Source organism: Aquila chrysaetos, chromosome 12 (genome assembly GCF_900496995.4).
Source record: "Aquila chrysaetos chrysaetos chromosome 12, bAquChr1.4, whole genome shotgun sequence".
Classification (NCBI taxonomy): Eukaryota; Metazoa; Chordata; class Aves; order Accipitriformes; family Accipitridae; genus Aquila; species Aquila chrysaetos.
The window spans coordinates 1,633,220-1,653,852 of NC_044015.1; the positions used below are offsets into that span (position 1 = coordinate 1,633,220).

At 66.5% G+C, this 20,633-nt stretch overlaps 3 protein-coding genes across 11 annotated transcripts in view; 1 reads left to right on the top strand and 2 right to left on the bottom strand.

The window, feature by feature from the left end:
- Positions 1-20,633, bottom strand: part of TMEM221 (transmembrane protein 221) — a 29,889-nt gene that overhangs the window by 5,442 nt on the left and 3,814 nt on the right. The window contains exons 2-3 of one of the 3 annotated variants that reach the window (XM_030034130.1): positions 820-938; positions 399-762 (exon numbers count right to left, since the gene is read on the bottom strand). In XM_030034130.1, the coding sequence (XP_029889990.1) occupies positions 399-706 (308 nt within the window). In that variant the 5' untranslated portion in view covers positions 707-762; positions 820-938. Of the gene's footprint in view, positions 1-398; positions 764-819; positions 1,007-20,633 lie in introns of those variants that run through there. The other 2 variants (XM_030034128.1, XM_030034129.1) reach the window with 2 other exon arrangements.
- MEF2B (myocyte enhancer factor 2B) lies at positions 4,898-16,161 on the top strand. 6 transcript variants are annotated; one of them, XM_030034091.1, is made up of 9 exons: positions 4,898-5,008; positions 12,000-12,079; positions 12,256-12,459; positions 12,542-12,670; positions 12,761-12,923; positions 13,874-14,019; positions 14,576-14,687; positions 14,799-14,892; positions 15,373-16,161. In XM_030034091.1, the coding sequence occupies exons 2-9, from the start codon at positions 12,026-12,028 to the stop codon at positions 15,683-15,685; spliced, it is 1,215 nt and encodes a 404-aa protein (XP_029889951.1). In that variant the 5' UTR covers positions 4,898-5,008; positions 12,000-12,025; the 3' UTR covers positions 15,686-16,161. The 6 variants fall into 6 exon arrangements, with proteins under 6 accessions (XP_029889951.1, XP_029889953.1, XP_029889954.1 ...); XM_030034093.1 differs by having other exon boundaries at positions 14,802-14,892; XM_030034094.1 differs by having other exon boundaries at positions 14,600-14,687.
- On the bottom strand, positions 10,347-18,931 carry LOC115349606 (nascent polypeptide-associated complex subunit alpha, muscle-specific form-like). 2 transcript variants are annotated; one of them, XM_030034127.1, is made up of 4 exons: positions 18,699-18,931; positions 18,079-18,282; positions 11,302-11,360; positions 10,347-10,718 (listed from the first exon to the last, which is right to left on the bottom strand). In XM_030034127.1, the coding sequence occupies exons 1-4, from the start codon at positions 18,872-18,874 to the stop codon at positions 10,588-10,590; spliced, it is 570 nt and encodes a 189-aa protein (XP_029889987.1). In that variant the 5' UTR covers positions 18,875-18,931; the 3' UTR covers positions 10,347-10,587. The 2 variants fall into 2 exon arrangements, with proteins under 2 accessions (XP_029889987.1, XP_029889986.1); XM_030034126.1 differs by having other exon boundaries at positions 10,347-11,360; positions 18,079-18,931.

Genomic DNA, 20,633 nt, shown 5'->3' on the forward strand with positions numbered 1-20,633 from the left:
CGGCAGCATCTTTCGCTCCCCACAACCCCCTTTCGCAGGGGCAGTGACGGGGGGGGGGTTGCTGAGCAAAGGCCAGATCTTGGGGTGCAGGAGGGTCCCCCCCCGCTGCGGGGACAGGCGCCCTGCGACAGGTCCCCTCTCCCTCCTTGCACCCCTCGTTCCCCCAACCCCATCCGCACCCCTCCAGCACCCTCCCTCCCCCGCAGACCTCCTTCTTCCCCAGCCCCCTCGCTGCCCCCCAACCTCCCGGTGCCCAAGACCCCTCTGAGCCTCCCCCGCACCCCGACGGGCTCCCAGAGCATGCCGGTGGCCCCCCGCTTTAACCCTCCCGGACCGCCCAAGCCCCGGTATATCCCCCCACATCCCCGTGCACCCCCCCAAGCCCCCGTGGCTCTCACCGGTCGGGCCCCGGTTGCCCCCGGCACAGCTCGGTGCTGAAGTAGCCGTGGAGGAGGCAGAGGAGGAGGCAGCTCACGTTGAGCACCAGGCAGAGAGCGGCCAGCACGGCCGATACCGGCAGTAACACGGCGGCCGCCGGCTCCGGCAGAGCCCCTCGACCGGTACCGGGACCGACACCGGTACCGGGACCGGCCCGCCCCGACGGCAACTGGAAGATGAGGCTGGAGGCGAGCAGGGCCATGGCGGCGGCCAACGTACCGAAGAGCAGCAGTACCGTCAGGGCCCGTTGCGGGTAGGCGGCGGGCATGGCGGGGCCGGTACCGGCGCCGGGAATCGGGGAAGCACCGGCAACCGGAGCGGGGGGGGGGGGGGGGGGGGGGGAAGTACCGACAACCGGGGGGAGGGCAGCGGGCCGGCAGATTCGCTCCTCGCCGCTAAAGTTGCGTTCGCTCCGCCCCCGGTGCACCCGGGACGGGGAACCGGGAACCGGTACCGGGAGCGGGAACCGGCACCGGGAACCGGCACCGGGAACCGGCACCGTCGTTCGGGGGGCGGTGGAGCTGCGGCCCCACCGGGCGTGAACCTCCCTCCCTGTGTCCGTTACCCGACCGGGGCGGGTCGGGGCGGGCCGGTCCTGCCTCCCGGTACGGCCCCTCGCCGCGGGGGCTGCAACCGAGCGGCTCCCCCGGGGCCGGGACCCCCCCACCGCTCCGCCCAGCGGCCTCCCGCCGACGGGACCCCGGGAGCCCCTTCGGGCCGGGGGGGGCTTTGGGGGGGGGGGGGGGATGTGGATGGAGGGAGCAGGAGCGGGGGGCTCCGAGGGGTCCGTCCGGGCCCGGGTGGACGGACAGAGGGACGGACGGGTGCTGCGGCTGCTCCCAGGGGTGCATCCCGGTGCCCGCCCCCCCAGCTCTCCCCGTTCCCAGCGCCGGCCCCGGCTTTCCTGCTCCAAATACTGGGATCAACCCCGTCAACCTAACCCCGGCCTCAGTGCGGAGCGAACGGGGATGAGGGTGGTGAGAAGGGGACACCGCGGTGGCCTAATCCTGCTTCCCCCATCCCGGGGGGAGAAGCACGTTTGGCCTCCGCCTGGTGCGGGAGCATCCTCGGCGGGTCAGGAGCGAGCACCCAAAATGTTCTCAGTCCCGTAAGGCTGAGAAGGGACCCACGAGGTGCTGCCCTGCCGTCAGCTGCCGGCCCATGGGGCCAGCACAACTTTCCTGTGTCTTATAAATATCCTGGGAAGCAGAAGCGCCTTTTCTCCCGGGATCTGCCCTGCCAGCGGGTCCCCCCTGGGAATCAGGGAGGATTCGAGGAGGATTAATTCAGGAAAATTTACTCTACAGGTCACCCGTTACCTTGGGAAAGACCCTGTGCCTTGGGAGCAGTGGGGAAACTGAGGCAGAGTTTCCCCACTCAAACCCCTACACCCCCCCGGCGCAGTATTTTCCCCTGCGTATGGGAGAAGGGGATATCGGGATCGGGCCTTTCCGTGCAAGTCCCGGGCGCCCTGCCAGGGCCAGGCCAGGGGACCGGCTGCGACGCTGACTCCTCCAGCCCGGTGTCATCAGCGCCTGGGCCCGTGCCCAAGCCTGGCTGTGGGATCCGGACGGGGTGACCTTTCCGTCTGGCAGAGGAGCGTTGCCCGCCGCGGAGCTGCCGGTCTTCCCGTCCCGCGTGGGTGGTTCCCGCTGGCACCCTCCGCTCCGGCCGGAGCCGCGCAGGACACGGGCTATTTTGAAAGCTGGTGTGTTGGCCTTGGCAGGCACCGTGGGTTTGGCTCCCGGCTCTTTTCCAGCCCCGCTCGCGTTTTTGACTGGGGGGGGGATGTCAGTCCCCGGGCCTGTGTCGCTGGCGCTTGGCCCGAAGTCCCCAAACCAACTCTCGATGACGGTGTCTCTGTCCCTTCCCTGTGGCCGGGAGAGTGACGGGGCCCAGCCGTGTCCTACGGGCTGCGTCAGTCGGGGTGCAGAGCTCTGGGGCGCTCAGCCCAGGGCACCCAGCAGCTCGGGCTCCCCCCAGATCCCAAGATTTTGGGGCAGGAAGGGCCTCAAGAGGGAGCTCAAAGCTTTCAAGCTGCCGACCTGGAGCTTGCAGGGAGCAGCCAGGCAGAGCCCAGCCTGGGCACCCCCTGACCTGGGGGGTCCCCCTGCACCCAAAAAGGGGGTTCGGCTGCCACAGCTGGAAGCGGCTCTTAGCCAGCCCCAGCCCCTGGGCAGCCCGAGGCGAAGGTGGGGGGGACGGGGCAGGGAAAGTCCCATAGCCCAGGCAGGCAAAGGGCCACCCTGCATGTCCCCAAACCCCAGGCCGGGGTATTCGGACGCGTCACCTCGGACTCCATGGCTGCCAGGACTCTGCTCTGCCTATGCTTTTGCTCTTCTGCTCTCCCTCCCACCTCCTCTTCAGGATCAATTAAGATTATGAGCAGGGCTAATTAACAGTCTGCTAATTGCACTCTGAAGCCCTCTATAAATCATGAGCTTTAAAAGCAGCTCTAAGAAAGATGTCATGTCCTTTCTGCCGGTGCAGCCTGCACTGAAAGCCTTGTCCAGAGTCCCCATCTCTCCAGCCCCTCTTCCCGAATACCCCAGGGCTGGGACCGGACCCCCAGCGTGGCTGGGGTGGAAGGACATGCCCTCGCCATGGGGCTGGCGTGGGAGCTGATTTCCAGTGAGCCCTTGATAACCTCCTTCTCACCTGCTGCCCGGGCAGCTCCGCTCATGTACCGGGAGCTTGGGAATTGCATCAGTTCCCCCTCGCTGCTGTAAACACGGGTGCTCCCTGCGGGAACTGCATGCCGAGCAGCTCCCGGACAGCCCTTTGCCTCCCCGCCATGGCGAGTGGGAGCAGGACCCCCGGCATGGCCACCCACCCCACGCCACACAGCACCCGCCTGGGGGATGCCCGGCAGATCGTGGGCTCGGGGGAGCCGGTGCAGAGCGTGGTGGTCATGGTCATCCCTGCGGCTGCACCGCGGCTTTGCCCCCGCCGAGGCAGAGGTCACACAAGGACAGAAGATGAGTTGGGGTGTGAATTGGGCAGTGTCTTCTCCACGGCTGATTTTGGGGCCGGATTTGGACCTGGACAGAGAGGCAGGGCACATCAGCATCCCCCGAGCTCGGGTTCTGCTCCCCCTTGGGGAAAAGCACCTTCTCAGCCTGGCTACTCTGCACCTTCCAACCGAAATGCTGCCTCCCCGCTCTGCTGTGCTATTCCCCTCCATCAGACCCAGGCTGTCCGTGGGTCTGTCACCGTGTGACGGAGCAGCATCGGCCTCCCTTCACTCTGCAAAGTCCACTTCAAGTCATCTTCATGGGCTTCGAGCCGCAGGATCCACCGTCACCTGCATCCTCCGGTCCCTGCTCGAGATGCCCCAGTACAGAGTGGGTTTCTGCCACCTTCCCCTGGCTGGGAGTGGGGACCGTGCCAGGAAATCACAGCGCTGGATTGTCCTGGGTGTCACCGTGCCTGTCCCCCACCTCCGTGCCGGGTGGGGGGGGACACACGACGGTGTTGGGGCTTGCAACAAGCGGGCGTTGGGTTGCTTTTTGTCGAGGCAGGTCGCCGGCAGCGTGCGAGTTGCGTGCGGAGGTTTCGCTCGCCATCCCTGGCACTTCCTCGCATCCTCCCCCGGGTTATGTCACCGTGGTTCGGCGGCCCCCACGCAGGGTTCCAGGGCCACTCGCTGCAGGGTGGCCTCAATCGCAGCGTGGGGACGGGCTAGGGGCAGGAGAACGGGGCAGCCCCCCCCCCCCCCCCAGGGCAGTTCACTTCATTTATAAAAAGAAAAAATAAAAATGAGAGGGAGCGGGTTGGACGTTTCCTTTTGGAGCTGCAAAGCAGTGGCGGGGTTTCGAGCCGCTGAGGTTCTTTTTCGCTGTGGTTTCGCTGAGCCTTCGGTGACCCTGGGGACCGGGCAACCGGCATCCCCCACCCCTGTGGCGGAGGGGGCCGGCAGTGCTGGGGGGGGGGGGGTGTCCCTGAAACCAAGGTGGGGTGGCCGGGGATCTGGCATGGGCCAAACCCAGAGCCTGGCCCTAAACCTGCTCCCAGGACCCCTCCATCTCAGCTCGAACCTGACCCCCCCGGCGAGGGCACAGGATCCCCTGGGACCCCCCAAACTTCACCCCCATCCTCCCCCCCCAAATTCCCCCAAACTCACCCACGTCCTCCCCTGTCCCAGCCCCTCCGGGTCCCCCCAACCTCCCCCCCATCCCAGCCCCCCAATTCCCCCCAACCCCCCCCCCCAGTCTCCCCAGTTCTCCCCCACCCCGCCCCTTCACCTCCACCCCGCCCCTCTTCCCGGCAGAGGCGGGACTATGCAAACCAGCCCTGCGGTTACCACCAATGGCGAGCGAGCCCGGCAGCTCTATGCAAATCTTTCGGCGAGGGGAGGGCGGGGTTATGCAAATGTTGCCGGCGCGGCTCGGGCAGGCGGCGGGCAGCGCGCTGCTCCGGGAACACGCACCGGCACCGGACCGGGACCGGGACCGGGACCGGGACCGGAGGGCGGCTGGGCCGCACCGGGACCGGACCGGATCCGCTGCAGAGCCGGGAACCTGCGGCCGAGCCGACGGGGAGTTGCCGAGGAGGAAGAGCCGGTGTCCAGGTGTGTGTCCCGGGATGGGGAAGCGGGGGGTGTCCCGGACCCACCGGGGTGCGGCCACGCTCCGGTGTTGCCGGTAGCGGGCGGGGGGGGGGGGGGGGGGGGGCAGTGGTCAGCAGTGCTCCCCCAGGCCCAGCCCTTCTGCCCCGACGGGGCTTCCCTCCGCGGCGGTACCGGCCCCACCGCATCCAGCCGGTCGCCCCGTCGGGGCGCACGGGTTGGGGGACCGGGACCGGGACCGGCCCCCGGCGGGGGGGAATGCCGGTGCGGCCAGACCGGCGCCCCGCGGGCTGGCCTGGGCACAGCGGAGCCCCGTCCCCCGCCCCGCCGTCTAGGGATGGCGGGCTATAAAAAGCCTGTGGTTTGCGCCGAGCTCGGGGCGGTTATTTTTACTCGTGTCTGTGCAGGGAGGAACGCCCGGGTTTAACCCAAAAGTGCAGCCTGGATGGCAGCCGCCCTGCCCCGGCCCCGCCGACAGCCTCCCCGCCAGCCCCGGGCCCGCCGACGCCTTCGGGCGCTGGGGTTGAGCCCACTGCGTAAAGGGGAAACTGAGGCATGGCACCGCAGGGCTGTTGGCTCAACGTGGAGTAAGTTGTAACGCCGCCGGTGACGGTGACGCAGCGCTGGGACACCCCGATGCAGGGCCAGGGCCTGATGTCATCGTAGCTTTGCTGGGGTGTCGCACCGCTCCGGCAGTTCATAGCACATGCTGAATTGCAGTCCGGTTCCTTCCCACGCCCGGGTGGGGATGTGACCCGTCCACCGTCCACGGCTCTTGCCAGCACGTGGCATCTCCGGTGTGTCCCAGCGCACGTGAGTCTCCCTCCATCACCCGTCCCCGCGGGGAGAGTGAGGTGGATCCTCTGCCGGATCCTCCTGCCCTCTGCAGCCGACTGCCAGCGAGTCGCCGTCCCCGGGGCTTTATTCTTTTAATGAGAGAAAGTTTCCCAGAGCTGCTGGCTCTGGAGACGGGGTTTCGCAGGTAATGAATTAACATGGCAGCTGGCGGGTGAGCTGGAAGGCAGGGACCTGCGCCGGGGAGACGATGGGCCGTGCCCCCTCAGTCCGCACACATCCCTTGGGGCAGCGGGTACCGGTTGGGAAGGGAGCGTGGGCGCCCAGGCTGGAGAGCTGGATCCTGGCTCTTTTCCATGTCCCTGGCTGCCAGCTGGACACATCACATGCGGATGACGTGTAGGGGAGACCTGTGCAGCTCAGCGGCGGGGGGGGGGGGCGGATTTGGGCTATAGATGCAGGCCTCAGGTTTGGTTTAGGATGTCAAATCTTCCTGCTCGCCTCCGAGCCCGGGGCACTGATGATACCCCGGTGCTGAGAGCCAGCCGGCACAGCAGTGGGGAAGGAAAGCGGGTTTGGGAAACTTTGCGTGGTGCAAGGGGATGGGGATTCCTGCTGACACCCAGAAGTGTCCTGGCAGCAAGGGGGCTGGAGAGTCTGGCATACCATGGGGTGCCCAGAAGGACTGGGGGGGATTAGTGTATTCAAGACCTGTGGATTTCCCTCCTCTTCACAAGAATAACAGCAGGATTGTCAAGAGCAAACCAGATTTGTAAGCCATGCAGCCCTAACGCCATGGGGATGGGCTCAGGCCAGCTGTCAGCAACTTCTGGCTGCCCCCAGCAAACCCTCCAGCAGCAAATGAGCATCATTTCCCGTATTAATGCCCAGCTGCAGCGTGGGGTGGCCCGACCCTGTGGGAACAGTGTGTTTCTTCCCTCGGCCAGTGCCAGCAGCGTTGCAGACACCGAGCAAAAATGGTGGTTTGGGCCCCAGAGGGGGTCCATGGGTCCGTCTGTCTTCCCAAGGGCAAGAGCTGCCTCATTTTTCGGGGATGTTTCAATCCGTCCTTCTTCCACACAGTCATTTTGGAACCGAAAAGCCTCCGCCCATCACTGCGCTTCGCCTGACCGCACCTGGCCGCAGCAATGCTGAGCGCTGGTGGGACTTTCGGTCTGTGTCACCCTGAGCGGGATGGAGCCGGGGCTGGATGGCAGCCGGGTCCCCACGAGCCCAGCCGAGGCCTGGATTTGGCTCTGGAGGGGCGCAGAGCCATGCCATGGCCGGGCCCTGTGCTGCAATGGGGGTAGAGAGATGAATTATAATTGCCCCTGGGGATTGTGCTGGGTGCTGGGGTGATGTTTGTGAGATGGAGGAATGTGGTTAGCGGATGCAACCCCCTTGTCCCCAGTGCCCTGATGTACCCTTGGTGCCCCGGCTGTCCCCAAGCCCCTGCAGCACCACATCCCCACCAGGCTCTCCTTTCCCCTGCTTCCCAGCAGGCTCCTCCTGTCTTCCCCGCTTCCCTTCCCGCGCTGCTGGCCCTGCTCTGGTTTATACTGGTTAGTTGTTTAAACAACCTATAAAAAGCAGAAGGGCCTGTCAAGCCCCAGCAGAAATCCTGCTCAACTCTGACTTTTCCCTGCGCTGGGTTTGGGATGCTGCTCGCACCACGAGGCCCCAGCGCTGCTGTTCCCCGGGGATCGGTGAGAGCCACGGCCGTGTCCCCAGCTGGAAGCAGGGCAGCACTGGCCAGGGATGGAAGTGACCCATGGTGGTCCCAGCACCATGTGTCCATCCATGACGGGTGGTCCTTAAAGCCCCGTTTCAATCTTGTTGCCTTCCCGGTCCCAGCGATGCAGCATCTGGCCTGCCCTCCCCTGGGATTTTGCTGCTCCTGGCTCAGATTTTTCCCTCCTGGCCAAGCTCGCTTCTTTTCCCTGTAAAAGATGGGATGGAAACTCTTTCTCCCACTTTAATCAATGTTTTTCTCCAACAAAACACTTTTTGGAAGCTGCCAAACGCCGACAGCGGGTACTTGCTGGCCACTCTCTTCCCCCCCCCCCCCCCCCCCCATTTCTACCCAGTCACCCCCAGCTTCAGATTTGCAACAAAATCCCCATAGTTTGGTGAAAACGGCCTCTTTCCCCAGTTTCTACGTCGATACCACTTTGTCCCATGGGGATGGGAGAGGTGGAAGGATGAAATGCTGGGGACTTCAGACACCCTGACCTGGGGTTATTAGGGGAGCGCCCGGACGCCGGAGCAGCGGAAGCCAGTCCAGGGTCTGGGTGCTCCCCTAATAACCCCTCCACTTTGACTTTAGGATAAACTTGGTGGATTTAACATTTCTGGGATTATTCAGGGATGGAGAAGAATGTAAAGGTGTCAAAGGCAGCGCTGGGACCCCCCGGTACCATGCCGAGCATCCTGCACCACGTGGCATATGGAAAAACACATTACTCTCAAGGGGTTCACTTTGTCTCAGCGCGCTAATTAGGAGCTGGGATAGGGAGTTTACAGGCTCTGGCGTGATGCAAATGACCCCTAAAGATGTACAGGAGCCAGGGAGTTAATTACAAACCTCATTGCGGCCCGGGGGTCGGGGTGATACCTCTCTGCGGGTGCTGGCAAAGGGACGGTGGGGATGAGGGGCTGTGCCTGGGTGTGGAAGCGAGCCCGGTGCGTGCGAGCGAGCAGAGAGCCCGGGCTAAAGATAAGCGTGCGTGGGAGGGAGTGGAGGCCGGCGGGATGCCAGGCAGCGCGGGAGCCTCCGCCGGGCACAGGCAGGGGAAAGCGTCTCCTCTCTGAAAGGTTTTGAGGACTCGAGAGCTTTGCTTGCGCTGGGTTTTGTTGGCCTTATTCGTAATGACGATGCTGAAGGGTGCTTCGTCCCTACAGCCAGGCTACGTCATGAGTTCCCGTCGCGGCCACGCTAACGAGGAGCCGTTTGTGCGAGGTGGGACCCGGTGGAGATGAATGCAATGAGAGGCTCTGGGGTTTCTCCAGGGCTGGCACCCCAACCCCGCTCCCTCCCGCATGGGGGTCCCCGGCCATGAGCCCTCGCTGGGCGCTGGCTCCTTACGGGAGCCAGGCTGCTCCCTCGATGCTGTCCCCGGCCATGGGGACAAGGCTGGAGGATGCCACCTCGCTGGACCACGGGATGGAGGTGACAATGCTGGGCAGAGCCACCCCGTTGTGCCCGTCACCGCCGGCTGCAATAATCGCCCGCAGCCATAATGCTTCTTATCGCCTTATCGCCCGGTGCAGCAATTAAAATCCAGCGTGAAAGTCCCTCCGCCCCTCCCAGCCTTTAATACCTGTCCGGGGGGAACCGAGCGCCGGTGCCCTGCCGCACTGCGGTGGCTGAGACACCGGGACCCGCGCAGGCAGCGAGCCGTAACGCCTTGGACCCCGCTCCCGGCGAGCATCCCCCCCGTGCCCCGCGGCCGGGCCGAACCCTGCGCCTGTCCTGCAAGACCCCGGCACATGGCGCGGTGCCGGTGACAGCGGTGGCCTGGCTGGGGCTGCGCATGTCCCCGCGGGTCCCACGTGGCCACGGTGGCCGAGCGGCCGAGGCGATGCCCCAGGAGGAGCAGAGCCCGTAATGAGCCGCATGGGGACGTGGCTGATGAAACCGCCCCGCGTGTTGCACGAGGCCTCAGACGGTTTCCCCGGCGGGGGGACGAATCGCCCCGCACCCAGCCCAGCCTGCGGGGTGCCGTGAGCCCCGGCCGCAGTGGGTCCTCAGCTCCCCCAGCCCGACGGTGCTGCGGCTGCCGCTTCCTCTTGCCTCCCACCCCTGCTTGCTATTCTTGGATGGGGCCCCCGCAGCATCACCCCATGGGTGCCAGTACACCCCTGGGACGCCCACAGCATCACCCCATGGGTGCCAGTACACCCCTGGATGCTCACAGCATCACCCCATGGGTGCCAGTACACCCCCGGATGCCCACAGCATCACCCCATGGGTGCCAGTACCCCCCTGGGACCCCCACAGCATCGCCCCATGGGTGCTGGGACCCCCTTGGGACCCCCACAGCATCACTCCATGGGTGCCAGTACTCCCCTGGAACCCCTGCAACATCGTCCCATGGGTGTTGGTACCCCCAGAGCACCCTGCCGGGGCAGATGTGGCTCCTCTGGGGCTCAGAGCCGTGCTGGTGCCCGGGTGGTGGCTGCTGTCGCCTGTCCCCTGCCCTGGAGCAGCATGGAGGGGGGGACACGTGGCCAGGCATCAGGACAGGCTGGGGCCAGGGACGGGCTTGCGGGATCAGTCCCAGTGTAGGGACCGTCTCCCTCTGCACTTCCCATACATCTAGAAACCGGGGTGCTGGAGCAGGGCATCAGGGTGCCACAGCATCCAAGGAGCTGGGGGTGCTGGCCCCAGCTGAGGGGGCCCTTGGCAGCATTTTGTGTCCCCACTGCGGATGGGGGGGACACATCCTCCTGTCCCCAGCACCCTGGAGCCTTTAAAAATCCCCCCCGGAGTGAAGCTGTGCAAGAACATGGGAGCTCGCGGCCGGGTGAGCATCCCCCCTGACCCAAACAGGCCAAACCCAGCTGCGAGCCGGAGCCCCCCCGGGAACAGCTCCTGTTTCTGCACCCCAAATTAAAGACCATGGGATGGGGGTGGGCAGGCGAGAGCTGACCCCTCCGGGCGGCCCCGGCTGTATACCTGGGAGCGCCCTGGCCCGATGCTGTGCTGCAGGTGTCGGTGCTGGGATGGCAGGAGCAGCCTTGGTCCCATGTGGGCAGCAGCAATCGTTGGGAAAACCTCTGCCTTTTCACCAGGGAATCGTTGGCTTTTTCCGGGGGGGGAGCCGGGGTGGTCTCGGCACCCCCCGTACCTTGGTGTCGTGCGTGGGCCCCGGGACACAGGGTGGCAGCAGGGCCGTGGGAACGGCAGCACGATTTCCTTCCATAAATTAAAATTAGTTTTGATCAGCTAAATATAGCAAGCTGAGCAAGATGGTAAATGGCAACGTGCTTGAGAGGGGGAAGCGGGACAAACTGGGGCATCGGGGGAGCAAAGGGCTGGCCGGTCCCCAGCCTGCACCCCTGGGGTACAGCCCTGCAATGGGGGGGGCTATTGGCCACGCTCGGGGGGGGCTCCCGGGGTGCTGCCGTCCCCGGGGAGCTGGAGCACAGAGCTCCCAGCCCCGCCAGCTTCCCAGTTCGGCTCTTGCCCCGCGGCCATGTCTTGGGGACGGCGGGGACCGAGCTGGGCCAGGTCTGCACCCAATTTGGGGTGGAGAGGCTGGGTGCAAGGGTCCCATTGGAAGCGTTTTAATGCCATCCATGGCTCTGCGCCGGGCTGCGGTGGCACCGGGGCATTCCAGAGGGGTTTTGGGGTGACCGGTGCTGGGCGACTGCAAAAGGAGCGGCAGCTTGTGGGGGGTGTCACAGCTCAGAGATGGGCTGCGATGGGTGCTGGCACCCTGCAAGTGGGGTGGGATGCAGGGTCCCCCGACCCCTCGCCCTTCCCACTGCTGGCTCACGTGGCCCGAAGAGGTGGGTGGTTTCGCTTTGCTGTCTCCTCGTACAGCCACTTCCTGACCTGCGAATGGCGGAGGTCAAATTTAGTCTGTTCGCGTTAGAAAAAAAGAAAGAAAATAAAAATAAAATTAAAAAAAACCCCAACCTTGAACCTAAAACCAGCCCTTTTGTTTTATGGACCCTCCCCGCAGCCAGCCCGGCCTCCCTTATAACCGCCCTCCCCATCCGACGGACCCGCCGGTGAACAGCATCAGTGCACGGGGCAGGGTCAGAGCAGCCCCCGCGGCTTCGGGCGGGCGCTTGGGGATGCAGAGGCTGATCCCCTGCTCCCAGCGAGGGACCTGGCATCGCGGCACCGCGGCTTTCCGGCGGGCACGTGCAGGTGCTCGGGTCCCCGGGGCCGGTGTGGGGTGGGGGTGATGGAGCCGGGGCGGTGGAACCGGCTGGGCAGAGCTAAGGTGATTTTTATTCCCCCCCCCGCCCCAGCAGAATTTCCCAATTTTTTTTTTTTTTCATTTTTCAGTTTGCCACACTCTTTGCTGAAAAAAAATGCTGAAACTTCCTCTGAAAACTTATTTTTTTCCGCAAAACTTATTTTTGGCAGCCGGAGGGGCGAGGAGGCGTGGGCGGTGCAGGGGCGGATGCTTGCTTGGGCTGGCCCCGGACTGCGAGGGCTCAGGGGCTTCTCGCTCTCTTCCAGCCCCTCCTCGAGCTTAGGAGGTGAAAATGGGCCGGAAAAAAATACAGATCAGCCGAATACTGGATCAGCGGAACCGGCAGGTAGGAGCCGCTTGGGGACGAGGTGGGGACGAGGGGGACCGGGACCCACGAAGCCATGAAGGGAGGCAAAGCCGCTCTGCTCCCACCTTCCCCACGGGTGTCGGAGCCTCCGGAGGGTTTGGGGCTGTACCCATGGATCCTGGGTGCAGCATCCCGTCCCCTTCCCTGCTCTGCAGGTGACCTTCACCAAGCGGAAATTCGGGCTGATGAAGAAGGCGTACGAGCTGAGCGTCCTGTGCGACTGCGAGATCGCCCTCATCATCTTCAACAGCACCAACCGCCTCTTCCAGTACGCCAGCACCGACATGGACAAGGTGCTGCTCAAGTACACGGAGTACAGCGAGCCCCACGAGAGCCGCACCAATTCCGACATCCTCGAGGTAGCGGCGAGGGGCGGCCGGGGTTGGGGCGGGGGGTGCCGGGATGGGCGCAGGACCCCGCTCACCGTCCCGCTCCCCGCAGACGCTGAAGCGCAAGGGGCTGGGGCTGGAAAGCCACGAGCTGGAGCTGGACGAGGGGTCGGATCCTGGGGAGAAGGCGCGAAGGCTGAGCGAGGGCATGGACCTGTCGGTGGCACGGCCCAGGTTTTACGTGAGTCGCTGCCGTCCCGTGGCACCGGGGGTGAGGGTCCCCGAGGGTCCCCGTCCCCTTCCCGTCCCTCACCTCCGCTTCGCCCTGCAGAGCCCGGCGCCGCCGCCCGAAGCAGCCTACGGCAGCTCCCCGCCGGCCGCCGACGCGTCCTTGGGCAGCACCAGCGGCTCCCCGCAGGGCCAGGGCCGCCCTCCCGCCTTCAAGCCGGCAGCACCGAAGCCACCGGGACGCTCGCCGGGACCGCTGCCCCAAGGTAGGCTCAGACCCATCACACGGGGAACTGGCTGCGGGGGAGAAGGTCCCTGCCGTGGGCACCCTGTCCCCGCCGTGGGCACCTCGTCCTCGCCGGCCCCGTGGGGATTTTCCCGGCCGGGTGCCGCATGCAAAGCTCCTCTCGCAGCATCTCCCAGGGACTTACCGGGAGTGGGGCCGGGGCGGGCGCGTGGGCAGGGAGCACTGCCACAGCTGTGGAAACACCATCCCCTGCCTCCATCCAGCTGTTTCCTGTGCCCTGCCGGCACCCGGCACCCGGCTGGCCCCGGCACCCTGCACCCACAGCTCCCTCCCGTGCGGCACAGCTCGGAGCTAGGCGCGAGGGGCTCATCCTGCCCGGTGGGACGGCACCAGCCGTCCGCGGGGACAAGGGTGCCTCCAGGGCCACGCGGCGGAAAAGTGGCTGGAAAAATTGATGCTGGGGCTTGACCGGTGGAAAAACCCCCCCGGTGGATGGGAGGTGGCACGGGGGGTGGCTGGGCAATATTCCCGGTGCAGGATGCGGACGTGCATCATCCCCATCTCCCTGCATGGGGACGGCGTGGTGGCCCCGGGCACGCTGGACGTCCCGGCCGCTGCGTGGGGAGCTGGGGCGAGGGTGCTCCCCGCAGCGAGGTCCAACCGGGGAGGTTTGCAGCCTGCCGGCCCCAGGGCCGGATCCAGCCACCGCCTTCGCGCACCGTTTCCGCTCGCAGCGTGCGGTCGCAGCGGACCGGGGGCGGCCGCCGCGACCCAGGTGCGCCGACGGCCTCGCGCAGGATGTGGGTTTGCCGGAGCGCAGCACCGTGGAGGCATGCACGGCCGCCTGCGGCGACGAGGGCACCGTGGGGATCCCCCCCCCCCCCCCCCCCCCGCCAAGGACCGGAGCCCCTGGGACCCCACATCCCTCGGGGTCACGCCGTGCATCCTCCTGTCCCTCTGTCTGTCCAGGTATCGGCTACCCCCTCTTCCCTGCCGGCACCCTGAACCGAGCCCTGGCCACCAAGACTCCCCCCCCGCTCTACCTGGGGGCAGAGGGCCGGCGCGGCGAAGCCCACGGCGGCTTGGCGAGCGGCCGGAGCGGCGGCAGCACGGCGGTGAGTGCCGTAGGGGGGGACACCGGGCCTGCAGCATTCACTGCCTGGGCTGGCATGCTGGCAGCCGCCCCCCCAAATCTGCAGCCCCCTGCCCCTGGGGTGGGCTGGCTCTGCGTCCTCGGGTGCCCCTGATTCCGAGGTAGGGGGTTGGGACACCCTGGACGTGGGGTTGGGACACCCTGGACATGGGGGTTCCCGTGGGGGTCGGTGCCAGCAGGACGCTCGGTGGCCTTGCGCACCCCACTCCCCAGCAGTGACACCGTGGGAGGGGGCAGTAGGGTGAGGGGTGTCCCCCCCACCATGGCTCGCTGCAGCCAGGCATTTCCCAGCAAGTCACCGTGCGCAGTGTCCCCTCGGAGCCGCGCAGACATCCCCTCCCCAAATTCATCGAGGAGCTTCTCCGATCCGCTCCCACCTCCTCTTCCTCAGCCCAGCACTGGGGCTTTGCTGGGGGGCACAGGAAGGGGCTGGGGTAGGGAGAGGCTGCATCACGACCCCCCCCCCCCATGGGGTTGGCAGCACGAAGCCTGACGGGGGGCACCCCGCTTTCCCGCAGCGGCCGCTGTACCCCACTCTGCAGACCCTGAGCCCCGTGCTCACCCCGGGCAGCTCCGGCGTCCCAAGCCACGGCCTCACCGGCTTCCCCTTCCTCGCCCCAGCCCAAGCAGGTAAGTCCTGGCCCCTTGGCCCTGGAACAGCGCAGACCCCCCCACACTGGCTGTAGACCCCCCCCCCCCCCCCCCCCGCCGGCTCCTGCTCATTCTTGGCCTCCTGCTCAGCAGAGTTTGGGGCTGGCGAGACCCCGCTGCCCCCCGGCTTCCTGCAGCCCGGCCCCACGGCGTGGCAGCACCCACGGGACATGGCAGCGCTGGGGTAAGGATGGGGGACGGCCACGGGGTGGGGGACAGGGGGGGACCACGGGTTGGGGATGAGCCTGTTCGTGGGGAGCTGCTGCACCCATGGGTGCTACCTCCCAGCCATGGGTGCTGCAGGCACCCAAGGTGCAGCCCCCCCACCTGCTGTGCCGGGGTCTGTCCAGCTTCATCCCAAAATTGGGGTGCAAGGGGTCACCCCAGGACCCCCCCACACACACACACACTGTCGGCAGAGCTTATTTCCAACCAGATTTCCCCAGGAGACCTCATCCCCATGTCCCCCCCCCCGGGTCACACACTGGGTGGGCAGCTGCCCAGTGCCTGGCTGGGACAGAGCGGGTACGTGAGATGAGTTTGGGGGGTCTCAGCCCCTCTAGGGAGGAGAGGGGGGGGGTGAGCTGGGCCTCTCCCCACCCTGAGCACCTCGGTAGGGGATGCGGGAAGACCCGACCTCACTCCTCCTCCCCTCTTACCCCAGGGTCAGCAGCCGGATGGTGTCCACCGAAGAGCCGGCCCCAGCCCCCAGCACCTCCCCGCAGCACCAAGCCATCAGCATCAAGTCGGAGCGGGTCTCCCCGGGGCTGGGCTGTCCCTCGGGCACCCCCCAGCCCCCCTTGGCCAGCCTGGCCTCCCTGAGCGAAGCATCCCGAGGCTCCGGAGACCTCCAGCCACGGGATGACTATGCCAAGGGGTACCCCTACCCCCTGGGCCCCCCCCGGCCGCTGGCGGAGGAGCAGCGGGCCCCCATCCCCACACGGCGGGCGCAGGCCATGGACGCTTGGCAGAGATAGCGAGGCTGATGGGGTGCAGGGGGGTGGGGAGGGCCAAGCCTGGGGGAGCAGCCCCCCCCCCCCCCCAGACCCCCGGCAAGCCCCTTGTGCCCTTTGCAATGCTGCCAGGGGGGGTCGGCGGTGCCGCAGGGCTTCCCGTGGGGTCCCGGTCCCCCACCCTGGGACTGCAGCTCCCAGCAAACCCCCCTCCCCACCCTGGTGCCCCCCCACATGCCACCGGCCCCCCCCCCCCCTTCCTTGCAGCTCTGACCCCCAGCCCCCTGCGAGGCCAGGACCCCACGGGCGAGGAGCGCTACCCTTGTCCCCTGTCCGGTGCCGGACACTGTACATCCCTGTCCGTCCGTCTGTCCCTGCGCCAGCGTGTCCCCAACGAGCAGGAATGCCTGAGAAGTGCCACGGGGTGGCAGCAGGACTGAGAGCACCAGCAGCGGGTCCAGCTCTGCACAACCCTGGCCCAATCCTGCACCCAGCCGGGGTTGGGGTGGCGGGGGGGGGGGGGGGCTGCTGGGGTCCCGCAGCGGGGTGGGAGGGAGGGAGGGATGGAGGGAGGCAGCTGGGGGTGGTGGGTGCTGCTCCCCCAGCCCAGGGGCTCTTTTCTATTTATTATCTTCTCACCAATAAAGAGCTGGGGGTGTCGGGGTGTCTGGTGTGAGCTTCTTGGGGGTCAGGCAGGGTGACTCGGGGTGGCTAACGAGGCGGTAGGTCATTAATGTCCCCAAGGGGAGAAGCGGCCCAAACCCTGACCCCCTTGGGCTCAGCGTCGCTTGTCCCCTGCGTCCCCCAGGCTCAGAGTCGCCTCTCCAGGGTCACCGATGAGGAAGGGGGGTGACAGCTGGGTCGCCCCCACCTCTGGGCAGGTCCCTGGGGCCCAGCCATGCTGCTCCCACCCCTCAGCTCCCTGGGAGACCCCAAAAAGCTGCTTATAAGGTCTCAGCGCCACGGCCTGGCCCTGGGAGCGGGCGGGAGGAGGACAAACCCCTTCTGTACCCTTAAGATCGGCATCGGCGGGGGCAAGTGGGGGGTTAAGTGGGGGGGTGGGACAGACCCAGCTGAGCTGTGTCTCTTATAGCTCAGGGCTGGGCTGGGGTTTCTGCTGCTCCCTGGGGTGGGGGAGCATCCCCTGGGGCCTGCAGTGTGCTGGCTACGGCTACGGCTACGGCTACGGCTACGGCTACGGCTACGGCCATGGCCACGCTGCTGAGAGGTGAGCGAGGACCGGGGGGGGGGGGGGACACAGCAGGGTTTGGCAGTGCCCATCGTCCTCTGGTTTTGGGGAACTGAGGGAATGTGTTCCCCCCAGCACTACCTGGGCACCCACAGGTTGGGGTCAGGCAGGGATGGGGGGGTTCTCGCCAGAGCTGAACTCGGCCCCTTCCCACCCGGGGGGATTACTGGTGGCCGAGCCCTGAGATTAAAACATGGGCGGGAGATTAATCCTGGGAAGAGTTTGCCCCGTTTAATAGAGCCTGGTGAGTGACATAAATAGCAGCCGGGATTAGGGGCTGTACGGAGCCCCAGCAGCCCAGGGCTGGATGCGGCCTCGGCCCAGGTCCCCCCCCCCCGGCTGGCGGGTCCCCTCCTGGGCGACCCTTGGGGCTGGGAAGGGGCTTCTGCATGGAAAGAGGAGGCGAGACACCCGGTGAAAGTGTGGGGGCTGGGGTAAGAGACACTGATTGAATAGCAATGACTGCATGATTTATGGTTTGCATTATTGCATGGCTCATTTGAATATATGCTAATAAGGCTTTTCTCCTCGTTTTGTTTGTAAGATTTAGATTTGCTATGGCAACCCGCTGGCATGGAAGGAGCGCCAGGAAATGTCAGGGTGAGGTGAGCCCCGGGGAGGGGCTGGGGCTGCCGGGGAGGGGGGGGACACTCACCGCATCCCACCGTGGGGACACGGGAGTGGCCGGCGGGACCCGGAGGGCAGCGGCGGGAGACCCGGGAGCTGACCGGCGCTGTGCATCCCCCCGGCTGCCTGCAGGTCCAGTAATGCCCCGTTGTGACAGGTCCTAAACTGGGGTGGGGGGGTGGCCTGGGGTGCCCCCAGCTCCGCTTTAGTCTTGCAGGGATGCCCCTTTTGCCCTCTGCCTCCAGCCTCACGTCCCTGCCTACCTGCCGAGCGTCGCTCCAGCATGGCGGAGACGATGGGATGCCCCATTGCACCGGACCCAAAGGTGGCACCCAGGGACCCCCAGCTTTGTTGGGGGGGAGACAGTGCTCCAGATGACACTGGGAAGAGACAGAGCATCTGCATTCGCTTTGTGTCCCCCACCCATCCATCCTACGGGATCCTGGTCCACGGTGGAGGGGTCTGGGCCATCTCCCCACCTCTGTGGCTCCGTGTCCCCTTCCCAAGTGACCAGGGAGATGCTCCAGTAAAGCCCAGTTACCTGCAGGCCCAGCATGGCAGGGGGGAGGAGGTTGCGCTGCTCCGGGAGGGTGCTGGGCTCCGGCGCTCGGGACTGCGGAGTCGGTGGGGCTTTGTCTCCCGGTTGGTGCTGGTACCTCTCCCTCCGCTAAGGGGGGGGGATGTGCTGTCGGGACTCCACACCCCGATTTGGGGACAGCTGTGGACCTTGCAGTCAGGGTGCTCCCTTGCCAGGGGAAAGGCAGACGGGTTAGTTTTTTTTTGGGGGGGGACGACTGTCCCCTCCCCAGAACCGTGGGCGAGCAACCCCAAGTCATCGGGTGCCAGCCCGGGGAGGGGGGGGGTGCGGGCTCATGGTCCGTGTCCCTCGGGGTCGTGGTGCTACCGAGGGGACATCCCGGGTGAGGATGGGGTCCCCCCGCTGCCCCCACCCAGGCGGTTTTGCCCCCTCCGGCCCCGTCCCGGGCTGCGGGGAAGGTGCCGTCCCTCGGAGCCCCACGGCCACGCGTGACCGCGGAGAAGCCCCGGGCTGTGGCGGTGGCCCCGGGGCTCAGTCGGAGCTGGGCACTGTCTGTCCCCTCACCGACCCGACGGGCCGGGCCGCCCCCTCCAACCGGGGACCGGTCTCCGCTCCCGGCTTACCCGGAGCCGTTTACACGCCTTAGAACGGAACGGGAACGAGCCCCGGGCTGGGGGAGAACGAGCACGGTCCCGGCCCCGAGGGGACGGGGCGGGGGGGGGGTACCCGGCTTCTCCTCGCCTCCCCGTCGCAGCAAACCGGGCCCGAGCCGGGCACCGGGGGCTGCCGCCCCCCTCATCTTCCCCCCCCCCCCCCCGGTGTATCCTCCCCCAAACACCCACTTTGTTGTTTTGCAAAAGCCCTGAAATATTCATGGCGCTGCGTCGAGCGCCTCTTAATGAATTTTTGATCAAAACGTTATCAGGGAGCCAAAATACGTCCCCCCCAACCCCCCCACCCCGCCGTCGAGGGGGGACGACGACCGGGCCCGCCGGTACCGGGAGGCTGGAGGAGCCGAGCCCGGCCCCGAGGGCCTTTTACCGGGGGAGGGAATGATTACCCGGGAATGGTTTTTCAGGGACCGGCGGCAGGATTTGGGGTGCCCGACGTGCAGCCCCGGCCTCCTCCTGCCCTCCCCCGCCCCCCGGGGCCGGGAGGGACGGGCCCGACCCCCGCAAAACCCCGGTTGGACGGGACGGGCGGTGGGCAACCGGGGCAGGGCGTCCCGCCGCCCCCCCAACCCCCCCGGGAGAAATATTCGTTGAGGGGGAAATGCATAAGCGGAGCTCATTAGGGGAGAGCACGGAGCCGGCGGCATCCCCTGCAGCGCCGGGCTGGGGGGGCTGCCCGTTACCGCTGGGGGGGGGGACCCGGCACTGGCCCGGTCCCGGTTCCGCGGCGGGGGACGCCCACCCTGATCGCTCCGGTGACTGGAGCCAGCCTTGGCTCACCCCGGCCCGACTCAGTGTCGGTGGGGTTTTGCCACCCCCCCCGCCCCCCCCCGGGGATGGTTTTGGGGCGCAAACCCCGCCGGGCGCTGCGCGAAGCCGCCTTTACAGCCACCGGTTTTTAACGCGCTCCGAAAACCCCGGTGCACCGGAGGCTGGGAAGGGGGGGGGGGAGGCTCAATTCCCGGCCACTTCGGAGCTTGGAGGTGTTAACACCCCGGGTAGGGGGGGGGGGATTTTTGGTTTAATTAAAAAATACCCGATTTTTGCTTCGTTTCCACGGACTAATCCTGCCCCGACCGGGGAGAGCGGGGCACCCTGCCCGCCCGCCCCCTCCTGCCGCAGGGAGCGAGCGGGGGGGGGGGGGAAGAAGGCAGGAGGACCCCCACACACACCTTCCCCTCCTCTCCGGATCCGGGCCCCGTTCCCTCCGTGCCCGTGGGGTGCCCCGAGCCCTGAGGGTCCCGCGGTACCCGGGGCCGGGCGGAGGCGCGGGGCGGGGGGGGGGGGGATCCGGATCCGGCCCTGCCTCCCGCTGCCCGTGCCGGGCCGCATCCGCGGGGTCACCGGGATGATGATGATGATTATTATTATTAAAAATAATAAAATCCCCGTTATTTTTAGGTTCTGCTGCCAGAGCCGCCCCCGCCCCTGAGCCTCTCTCCCCCCCCCAGCCCGGTGCATTCCCCCCAAGCGCAGGGCTAACCTATCCCGCTCCCGACGTGAGGACGTCATGCCTTACGTAGTAAAATATGGAGAAAGCGGGGGGGGGGAAAAAAAAAAAAAAAAAAGCGCATTTTTCCCTCCTCTCTCCCATCTCCATTTCCAAAAGGGACAAAATGGATGTTTGGGCGGAATCCGTGTTGTGTCTCCCGCCGCCACCCTCCCTCAGCTCCTCTCCGAGGACCTGGCGGCGGAGGACCGGAGCTGCCCGGGCCCGGTCTGGGGGCTCCCGGCGTTAAAGCCCCGGGCAGACGTTATCTGTTTAACCCCACGTAAAGGCAACGTGATCGCGGGGGGCTCCGTTTCCCACAGCCCCCGCCGTTTCTGGCAGTCTTCTCCGGGAACCGCCACCCGGTTCTACCGCCCTCCGCAGCGGCTGGATGGCTC

What these genes read in the sequence shown, in the direction of transcription:
- MEF2B (XM_030034091.1), top strand. Translation starts at nt 12,026, where the DNA reads ATGGGCCGGAAAAAAATACAGATCAGCCGAATACTGGATCAGCGGAAC. An exon ending in GCCGGGACCGCTGCCCCAAG is followed by an intron (nt 12,924 to 13,873) that starts GTAGGCTCAGAC and finishes CTGTCTGTCCAG; the next exon opens with GTATCGGCTACCCCCTCTTC. An exon ending in CGGGACATGGCAGCGCTGGG is followed by an intron (nt 14,893 to 15,372) that starts GTAAGGATGGGG and finishes CTCTTACCCCAG; the next exon opens with GGTCAGCAGCCGGATGGTGT.
- LOC115349606 (XM_030034126.1), bottom strand. Translation starts at nt 18,373, where the DNA reads ATGACTTGGGGTTGCTCGCCCACGGTTCTGGGGAGGGGACAGTCGTCC. An exon ending in CTGCCATGCTGGGCCTGCAG is followed by an intron (nt 11,361 to 18,078) that starts GTAACTGGGCTT and finishes CGCCATTCGCAG; the next exon opens with GTCAGGAAGTGGCTGTACGA.